This window comes from Oncorhynchus keta, chromosome 34 (genome assembly GCF_023373465.1).
Source record: "Oncorhynchus keta strain PuntledgeMale-10-30-2019 chromosome 34, Oket_V2, whole genome shotgun sequence".
Taxonomy (NCBI): domain Eukaryota; kingdom Metazoa; phylum Chordata; class Actinopteri; order Salmoniformes; family Salmonidae; genus Oncorhynchus; species Oncorhynchus keta.
The window spans coordinates 17,332,716-17,344,145 of NC_068454.1; the positions used below are offsets into that span (position 1 = coordinate 17,332,716).

Sequence of the window (11,430 nt, forward strand, 5' to 3'; positions counted from 1 at the left end):
ATCTGGAATGGGACACTCCCACAGCGATCCCAGAGACACAATACCATCCACCCCTCCACCTCCATCTCCATCACCCATATCCCCTTTCTACCTGTCTACACACACCCTCCTTCACCCATATCCCCCTTCCACCTCTCTACACACACCCTCCCTCACCCATATCCCCCTTCCACCTCTCTACACACACCCTCCTTCACCCATATCCCCCTTCCACCTCTCTACACACACCCTCCCTCACCCATATCCCCCTTCCATCTCTCTACACACACCCTCCTTCACCCATATCCCCCTTCCACCTCTCTACACACACCCTCCTCACCCATATCCCCCTTCCACCTCTCTACACACACACACCCTCCCTCACCCACATCCCCCTTCCACCTCTCTACACGCACCCTCCCTCACCCATATCCCCCTTCCACCTCTCTACACACACCCTCCCTCACCCATATCCCCCTTCCACCTCTCTACACACACACACCCTCCCTCACCCACATCCCCCTTCCACCTCTCTACACACACCCTCCCTCACCCACATCCCCCTTCCACCTCTCTACACACACACACCCTCCCTCACCCATATCCCCCTTCCACCTCTCTACACACACCCTCCCTCACCCATATCCCCCTTCCATCTCTCTACACACACCCTCCTTCACCCATATCCCCCTTCCACCTCTCTACACACACCCTCCTTCACCCATATCCCCCTTCCACCTTACTACACACACACACCCTCCCTCACCCATATCCCCCTTCCACCTCTCTACACACACCCTCCTCACCCACATCCCCCTTCCACCTCTCTACACACACCCTCCTTCACCCATATCCCCCTTCCACCTCTCTACACACACCCTCCCTCACCCACATCCCCCTTCCACCTCTCTACACACACCCTCCCTCACCCATATCTCCCTTCCACCTCTCTACACACACACACCTTCCCTCACCCACATCCCCCTTCCACCTCTCTACACACACCCTCCCTCACCCATATCCCCCTTCCACCTCTCTACACACACCCTCCCTCACCCATATCCCCCTTCCACCTCTCTACACACACCCTCCCTCACCCATATCCCCCTTCCACCTCTCTACACACACCCTCCTTCACCCATATCCCCTTTCCACCTCTCTACACACACCCTCCCTCACCCATATCCCCCTTCCACCTCTCTACACACACCCTCCTTCACCCATATCCCCCTTCCACCTCTCTACACACACCCTCCTTCACCCATACCCCCTTCCACCTCTCTACACACACCCTCCTTCACCCATATCCCCACACACCCTCCCTCACCCATATCCCCCTTCCACCTCTCTACACACACCCACATCCCCCTTCCACCTCTCTACACACACCTTCCCTCATCCATATTCCCCTTCCCCCTCTCTACACACCCTCCTTCACCCATACCCCCCTCCCCCTCTCCACACACCCTCCCTCATCCATATTCCCCTTCCCCCTCTACACACCCTCCTTCACCCATATCCCCCTCCCCCTCTCCACACACCCTCCCTCATCCATATTCCCCTTCCCCCTCTACACACACCCTCCTTCACCCATATCCCCCTCCCCCTCTACACACACCCTCCTTCACCCGTATCCCCTCCCCCTCTCCACACACCCTCCCTCATCCATATTCCCCATGCCCCTCTCCACATACCATCCTTCACCCGTATCCCCTCCCCCTCTCCACACACCCCCTCCTCACCTGTTAACCCCTCCTAATGCTGATGACAGTATTAGTGTGTGTGGGAGAGAAAATTACTCTTGAGAGGAAGGAGGAGAAGGAGGATGAAGGAAAGGGGGGATTACCAGTGACATCCCGACCCCTTCTCCATTCTGTATCTCCCTCCCTTCCTTCTCCCTCCTCCCTGCTCTCTCCTCCCCCTCTTAATATCTCCCTCCCAAGCCCCCATCTTCCAGTCTCTGTCCCAGTAGCAGATGTCCTGTTAGCATACAAGGGCACATGAAGGACAGAAGTACAGGTAAGAGTGTTGTGTGTATGTGTGGGTCTCTGTTTTTGTGTTTCCTCTCTCTGCAGGATGTACACCCCCAATGTTAAATTGCATTTTAAAACACAATCAGACTTTCAGCTGTTCTGGCCAATTGGAGGCTTATCTCTGTCTGATTAGCATGGTCAGAAGGAATACAGGAATACATTCTAAAATGACAGCCTCTCTCATTCTTTAGTCCCTACACTGGAAAAGCATTTTGGGCCCGTCTTACAATTCAAACAATGGTTGCCATGCCAACTACAAGCTATATAAAGTGTAAATCAAAGTCCACTGACACCAGGAAAGGATAGTCTGACGTCTCACTGTGACATAGATACACACCCCGGGGGACGCATAGCCTGAACACACACCTCCGCACAATTCCCAACCAACGCGGCTCCGATACGAGTTCTCTATTTATTTGAATGCATTGACAGTTGCGGCAACAGTTGGAGAAATTGTGCTGAGAATTCGAAAAAAATGAAAGGCAACGGTCAAATATTCTTCAACACTTGTGTGTACATGTAAACATTCTGGACTATGATTTTACACAGCTGCTACTTGCTGTTTATTATCTATTTATAGTCACTTTACCTACATGTACACATTACCTCGACTAACCTGTACTCTTACCTACATGTACACATTACCTCAACTAACCTGTACTCTTACCTACATGTACACATTACCTCAACTAACCTGTACCCCTACCTACATGTACACATTACCTCAACTAACCTGTACTCTTACCTACATGTACACATTACCTCAACTAACCTGTACCCCTACATAAATGTACACATTACCTCAACTAACCTGTACCCCTACCTACATGTACACATGATCTCAACTCTCAACTAACCTGTACCCCTACCTACATGTACACATTACCTCGACTAACCTGTACTCTTACCTACATGTACACATTACCTCAACTAACCTGTACCCCTACATAAATGTACACATTACCTCAACTAACCTGTACCCCTACCAACTAACCTGTACCCCTACCTACATGTACACATTACCTCAACTAACCTGTACCCTTACCTACATGTACACATTACCTCAACTAACCTGTACCCCTACCTACATGTACACATGACCTCAACTAACCTGTACCCCTACCTACATGTACACATTACCACATATACACATTACCTCAACTAACCTGTACCCCTACCTACATGTACACATGATCTCAACTAACCTGTACCCCTACCTACATGTACACATTACCCCAACTAAACCTTTACCATTACCTACATGCACATGTAACAGTATAACTTTAGACCGTCCCCTCGCCCATACACGGGCACGAACCAGGGACCCTCTGCACACATCAACAACAGTCACCCTCGAAGCATCGTTACTCATCGCTCCACAAAAGCCGAGGCCACAAAAGCCTGGGAACTACTACTTCAAGGTCTCAGAGCAAGTGACTTCACCGATTGAAACGTTATTTAGTGCGCACCACCGCTAACTAGCTAGCCGTTTCACATCCGTTACACTCACCCCCCTTTTGATCTCCTCCTTTTCCGCAGCAACCAATGATCCGGGTCAACAGCATCAATGTAACAGCATAACTTTAGACCATCCCCTCGCCCAGACCCGGGCGCAAACCAGGTACCCTATGCACACATCAACAACAGTCACCCACGAAGCATCGTTACCCATCGCTCCACAAAAGCTGCGGCCCTTGCAGAGCAAGGGGAACCACTACTTTAAGGTCTCAGAGCAAGTGACATCACTGATTGAAACGCTATTTAGCGCGCACCACCGCTAACTAAGCTAGCCGTTTCACATCCGTTACACACACATTACCTCAACTAACCTGTACCCCTACCTATATATACACATTACCTCAACTAACCTGTACCCTTACCTCCATGTACACATTACCTCAACTAACCTGTACTCTTACCTACATGTACACATGACCTCAACTAACCTGTAACCCCACTTATTGACTAGTTACCAGTTCCCCCTGTATATAGCCTCGATATTGTTATTTTACTGTTTAACTTTTGATTTAACTTTTAACTTGAATTAATTTAGTAAATATTTTCTTAACTTTATTTCTTGAACAGCATTGTTTGTTAAGGTATTGTAAGTAAGAATTTCAGGTCTACACCTTTTATATTCAGCACATTTGACAAATAAAATTGGATTGGATTTGATAACCTTGAATGCGCTGCAGCTATAGGCCAGTGTAGGCTTGGGGACAGTGCTGAAACATTAACACATGCTGATGTTTAACTCATTATCCTAGCAATCATAATATGGAATTATAGTCACCAACCAGCACAGGCTCAATGACACCATAACTCACACATCACATGACATGACACACACACACTGTACACACACTGTACACACACTATACTCACACTGTACACATACTGTACATACACCTTGTGACCTCTACATCTCTATAGTATCTGTGGTGGATTGGGTGAGTTACTTACAGCCACACAAGATAGTCTATATTCAATCCATTATCATTGTATTACATCATACTATTAGCTTCAAATCAAAGGAGAAACACAAAACCACAAGGAGCGACTTCTCTACGAAAGCAGTGGTCTATTACCTTTTGGGGGTGTCCTCCTCTTCGCCAACTGGCTCGGGCCTCTCACCGAGGGGCGGACTGTTGCTGTGTGACCCGTTGCCATGGCAGCACTGGTGGTTGCTCTCGCGGGCGATGTCAGAGGCGTTCTGGATGACCAGGTGGTCGTAGGTGCACAGGCCCTGGTCTTCTGCTCCCTGGAGGAACCTCTGGATACTGCAGTCCTCAGTCGGCTGGGACGACAGTCTATGGCACACACGCTGCCTAGCCAGCCAGCCACGTATCACTGACAGAGGATAGGGGGAAAGAGAGGGGTTAATAACACACAGACACACACGGGGATGCAAGTTGTTGTACCTTTCTGGCAGATGATGATCTTCCTGTGTAGTTGGTGGCAGCGGTCATTGAGCTGGTCAGCTTGCCAGTACCTCAGAAATACCTTACTGCTGCTCATCTGAGAGAGAGAGCGAGAGAGAGAGAGAGAGAGACAGAGAGAGAGAGAGAGAGAGAGAGAGAGAGAGAGAGAGAGAGAGAGAGAGAGAGAGAAAATCAAGAGACACTTTTTGCTGACTATTACAAAAATGGGAACATCAGCAACCTTATCTTCCACACAAACCATCCCCGGGCATGGCACAGCGCTATATTAGCACACTACCCCTCTGTTACGAGAGCGGGGATTACCGAGGGGTGGAAACTCAGAATACTTGATAACGAGGACTCTGAGTCATGTAATATAAATATCTATAAGTCCGGAACAGTGATCGTACAAAGTAACCACAAACAGCTTCAGCTGGACTTTCACCTAATCAAAGAATTAGCCCAACAGGAGAAGCTCTCCCTTGATAAAGATACCCCCACCCCGAGCGGGTCAAACCAGAGCTCTTCATTATGTAACACCACAGACGAGCAACCCCCAGCGGAGAGTCAACCTCCCAGCACGGACTACCACTCCCTCATTGAAATGAAGGACAAATTCACCCAGCTGGAGGTAAGACAGGTGGAGCTGGAACAGCAGGTGATTACACTTCAGTCAGCACAGACCCAGACAACAGTCCAGCACAACAACACCCCCTTAACCAGACCCGGAGAGCTGGAGGTGGACAGAGACATATCTGCACTCTGGACTGTGGTGAGACAACTTCAACAGGAGAAAGAGCAGAATCAGGAGAAGAACAGAGCATTAGAGGAGAGGATCGGACTGCTGGTGGAGGAGAGGTTGAGGGGGATGGAGGAGAGGGTGAGGGGACGGAGGAGAGGTTGAGGGGGACGGAGGAGAGGTTGAGGGGGACGGCGTGTGACAGAGAACAACCCACTAGAGAGGTGGCCACCCCCACAGAGAAGCCAGCAGAACAGCCCACCCCAGCACCTGACAAAAGTTTCGACACCACAGCAGAACAGTCCACACCAGACCCTGACCATAGAGTCGACACCACAGCAGAACAGACAAATGAAGAACCACAAGCCCAGCGGCTCTCACCCCCTCCGAGCACCCCCCCTGTCAGCCACCCTGATAGCCCTTCTGACAACCCCCTCACACCCACTGAGGACAAACACAAGACACAGATTGTACTACTTATGGACTCAAATGGAAATATATAGAAGAAAAAAACTTTTTCCCAAACATAGTGTGTCTAAACTCTGGTGTCCAAACACCCAGCGCGCCCTAGACCTTCTGTCTGAGGCCAAACTAGGTTCACCCAGCCACATAATAATACACACAGGCACAAACGACCTGAGAGCACAGCAGGAAAGGGTGGCAACAGCACTGAAGGGAGTGATTGAAAAGGCTTCTTCTACTTTCCCCAACGCACAAGTGGTTATCTCCACCCTGCTACCACGAAAAGACTTCCACCCTGCCACAATACAGCGGGTAAACGCAAGTATTTCCCGTGACTGTGCCTCAAAACCAAATGTTTTCCTGGCCCACCACTCCACCCTGGACTTGAACAGCCTCTATGACCAGGTCCACCTCTACAAGGCAGCAGTGCCCACCTTTGCCAGGACCCTAAAGGACATCGCTCTCAAACGTATCCCCAACACTTCACACAGGAGCAACAGATCAATAGACTCTCCACCCAGACCAGCGAGACACCCTCCCAGACCTGCAGGACCCCCTGGACCTACACATAGAGGACCCACGCCAAGAGGAATTACATCCAGACCACAGTACACCCAGACACATCCACACCCCCACCCCAACCAATCAACACCCCCACGTCAACCATGCCCACACCCCATTTAGGCCCCCTCAGATCAGACCTATGCCACTCCTGCCCACCCCATGCACCCCACCCCCGCAAAGAGGGCCTCAACATGGAAGCCACACATACGCCCAGGTAGTGAGCGGGCAAACAGTCCCAACCCCCACTCTCACACTCGCCCAAGCTAATAGCATGTACCAGATGCTCAGCAGGCTCTGCTCACACTTACTGGCCTGAGGCCAAACCACACGACCAACAACATTGGACATTCTATGGAACAAAAAGCCTTCACTATATCATCCTGGAATATCCAAGGCCTGAGGTCATCTGCCTTTGGCCTAAAGAGCAGAAACCCGGACTTCACCAAAGAAATCGGTAACACAGACATTGTCATCCTGCAAGAAACCTGGTATAGAGGAGACGGACCCACTGGTTGCCCTCTAGGTTACAGAGAGCTGGTAGTCCCATCCACCAAACTACCAGGTGTGAAACAGGGAAGGGACTCAGGGGTATGCTAATTTGGTATAGAGCAGACCTAACTCACTCCATTAAATTAATCAAAACAGGAACATTCTACATTTGGCTAGAAATTCAAAAGGAAATTATCCTAACAGAGAAAAATGTCCTCCTGTGTGCTACCTATATCCCCCACTAGAATCCCCATATTTTAATGAAGACAGCTTCTCCATCCTGGAGGGCGAAATCAATCATTTCCAGGCCCAGGGACATGTACTAGTCTGTGGCGACCTAAATGCCAGAACCGGACAAGAACCTGACACCCTCAGCACACAGGGGGACAAACATCTGCCTGGAGGTGACAGCATCCCCTCCCACATATGCCCCCTAGGCACAACTATGACAACATAACCAACAAAAACGGGTCACAACTCCTGCAGCTCTGTCGCACGCTGGGTATGTACATAGTCAACGGTAGGCTTCGAGGGGACTCCTATGGTAGATACACCTATAGCTCATCTCTTGGCAGTAGTACTGTAGACTACTTTATCACTGACCTCAACCCAGAATCTCTCAGAGCGTTCACAGTCAGTCCACTAACACCCCTATCAGACCACAGCAAAATCACAGTCTACTTAAACAGAGCAATACTCAACCACGAGGCATCAAAGCCAAAGGAACTGAGTAACATTAAGAAATGCTATAGGTGGAAGGAATGCAGTTTGGAAACCTACCAAAAAACAATTAGGCAACAACAAATTCAATCCCTTTTAGACAATTTCCTGGGTAAAACGTTCCACTGTAATAGTGAAGGTGTAAACTTGGCAGTAGAAAATCTTAACAGTATATTTGACCTCTCAGCTTCCCTATCAAATCTAAAAATCTCAAATAGAAAACCGAAGAAAATTAACAATAATGACAAATGGTTTGATGAGGAATGCAAAAATCTAAGAAAGAAATTGAGAAACCTGTCCAACCAAAAACATAGAGACCCGGAAAACCTGAGTCTACGCCTTCACTATGGTGAATCACTAAAACAATACAGAAACACACTACGGAAAAGAAGGAACAGCATGTCAGAAATCAGCTCAATGCAATTGAAGAATCCATAGACTCTAACCACTTCTGGGAAAATTGGAAAACACTAAACAAACAACAACACGAAGAATTATCTATCCAAAATGGAGATGTCTGGGTAAACCACTTCTCCAATCTTTTTGGTTCTATAACAAAGAACAAAGAGCAAAAACATATACATGATCAACTACAGATCTTAGAATCAACTATTAAAGACTACCAGAACCCACTGGATTCTCCAATTACATTGAATGAGTTACAGGACAAAATAAAAACCCTCCAACCCAAAAAGGCCTGTGGTGTCGATGGTATCCTCAATGAAATGATCAAATATACAGACAACAAATTCCAACTGGCTATACTAAAACTCTTTAACATCATACTTAGCTCTGGCATCTTCCCCAATATTTGGAACCAAGGACTGATCACCCCAATCCACAAAAGTGGAGACAAATTTGACCCCAATAACTACCGTGGAATATGTGTCAACAGTAACCTTGGGAAAATCCTCTGCATTATTATTAACAGCAGACTCGTACATTTCCTCAATGAAAACAATGTACTGAGCAAATGTCAAATTGGCTTTTACCAAATTACCGTACAACAGACCATGTATTCACCCTGCACACCTTAATTGACAACCAAACAAACCAAAACAAAGGCAAAGTCTTCTCATGCTTTGTTGATTTCAAAAAAGCCTTCGACTCAATTTGGCATGAGGGTCTGCTATACAAACTGATGGAAAGTGGTGTTGGGGTAAAACATATGACATTATAAAATCCATGTACACAAACAACAAGTGTGCGGTTAAAATTGGCAAAAAACACACACATTTCTTCACACAGGGTCGTGGGGTTAGACAGGGATGCAGCTTAAGCCCCACCCTCTTCAACATATATATCAACGAACTGGCGCGGGCACTAGAAAAGTCTGCAGCACCCGGCCTCCCCTGCTAGAATCCGAAGTCAAATGTCTGCTGTTTGCTGATGATCTGGTGCTTCTGTCACCAACCAAGGAGGGCCTACAGCAGCACCTAGATCTTATGCACAGATTCTGTCAGACCTGGGCCCTGACAGTAAATCTCAGTAAGACCAAAATAATGGTGTTCCAAAAAGGTCGAGTCACCAGGACCACAAATACAAATTCCATCTCGACACTGTTGCCCTAGAGCACACAAAAAACTATACATACCTTGGCCTAAACATCAGCGCCACAGGTAACTTCCACAAAGGTGTGAACGATCTGAGAGACAAGGCAAGAAGGGCATTCTATGCCATCAAAAGAAACATAAATTTCAACATACCAATTAGGATTTGGCTAAAAATACTTGAATCAGTCATAGAGCCCATTGCCCTTTATGGTTGTGAGGTCTGGGGTCCGCTCACCAACCAAGACTTCACAAAATGGGACAAACACCAAATTGAGACTCTGCACGCAGAATTCTGCAAAAATATCCTCCGTGTACAACGTAAAACACCAAATAATGCATGCAGAGCAGAATTAGGCCGATACCCACTAATTATCAAAATCCAGAAAAGAGCCATTAAATTCTACAACCACCTAAAAGGAAGCGATTCACAAACCTTCCATAACAAAGCCATCACAAACAGAGAGATGAACCTGGAGAAGAGTCCCCTAAGCAAACTGGTCCTGGGGCTCTGTTCACAAACACAAACACACCCTACAGAGCCCCAGGACAACAGCACAATTAGACCCAACCAAATCATGAGAAAACAAAAAGATAATTACTTAACACATTGGAAAGAATTAACAAAAAAACAGAGCAAACTAGAATGCTATTTGGCCCTACACAGAGAGTACACAGCGGCAGAATACCTGACCACTGTGACTGACCCAAAATTAAGGAAAGCTTTGACTATGTACAGACTCAGTGAGCATAGCCTTGCTATTGAGAAAGGCCGCCGTAGGCAGACATGGCTCTCAAGAGAAGACAGGCTATGTGCTCACTGCCCACAAAATGAGGTGGAAACTGAGCTGCACTTCCTAACCTCCTGCCCAATGTATGACCATATTAGAGAGACATATTTCCCCAGATCACACAGATCCACAAAGAATTCGAAAACATATCCAATTTTGAAAAACTCCCATACCTACTGGGTGAAATTCCACAGTGTGCCATCACAGCAGCAAGATTTGTGACCTGTTGCCACGAGAAAAGGGCAACCAGTGAAGAACAAACACCATTGTAAATACAACCCATATTTATGCTTATTTATTTTATCTTGTGTCCTTTAATTATTTGTACATTGTGTATGTGTATGTATGTATATATGTATATATATATATATATATATATATATATATATATATATATATATATATGTATATATATATATATATATATGTATATATGTATATATATATATATATATATATATATATAATATGACATTTGTAATGTCTTTACTGTTTTGAAACTGTTGTATGTGTAATGTTTACTGTTAATTTTTGTTGTTTTTCACTTTATATATTCACTTTGTATGTTGTCTACCTCACTTGCTTTGGCAATGTTAACACATGTTTCCCATGCCAATAAAGCCCTTGAATTGAATTGAATTGAATTGAGAGAGAGAGAGAGGGACAGAGAGAGAGAGAGAGAGAGAGAGAGAGGGAAAGAGAGCGAGAGAGTGAGGGAAAGGGAGAGGGAGAAACAGAGAGGCAGAGGGAAAGAGAGACAGAAAGAGACAGAAAGAGAGAGAGAGAGAGACCGAGAGGGAGAGTGAGCGAGACAGAACCAGAGACAGAGAGGGGGAGAGAGGGAGAGGGAAAGAGGGAGAGAGGGAGAGAGAGTGAGAGTGAGAGACAGATGTATAAAAAAACTAAAACATCTAAACAAGAGGAATTAGCAATACAAAATGTTGACATATGGACAACCTGATTGTAGGTTATTTCCCTGACATCTGGAATCAAGGACTCATAACCCCAATCTTTAAGGACGCAGACAAATTTGACCCTAACAATTACAGAGGCATTTGTGTGAACAGTAACCTGGGGAAGGTTTTCTGTAGTATTATAAATGTAAGAGTTCAAAACTTCCTTAACAAGCACAATGTCTAGAGTAAAAGCTAAATTGGATTTATACCAAAACATCTCACAACT

At 46.6% G+C, this 11,430-nt stretch overlaps 1 protein-coding gene across 1 annotated transcript in view; it reads right to left on the reverse strand.

Moving 5' to 3' along the window:
- LOC118366619 (unconventional myosin-XVI-like) overlaps window positions 1-11,430 on the reverse strand; it is a 332,663-nt gene that overhangs the window by 53,655 nt on the left and 267,578 nt on the right. The window contains exons 29-30 of the mRNA XM_052493304.1: window positions 4,934-5,030; window positions 4,601-4,862 (exon numbers count right to left, since the gene is read on the reverse strand). Of these exons, the coding sequence (XP_052349264.1) occupies window positions 4,601-4,862; window positions 4,934-5,030 (359 nt within the window). The remainder of the gene's footprint in view (window positions 1-4,600; window positions 4,863-4,933; window positions 5,031-11,430) is intronic.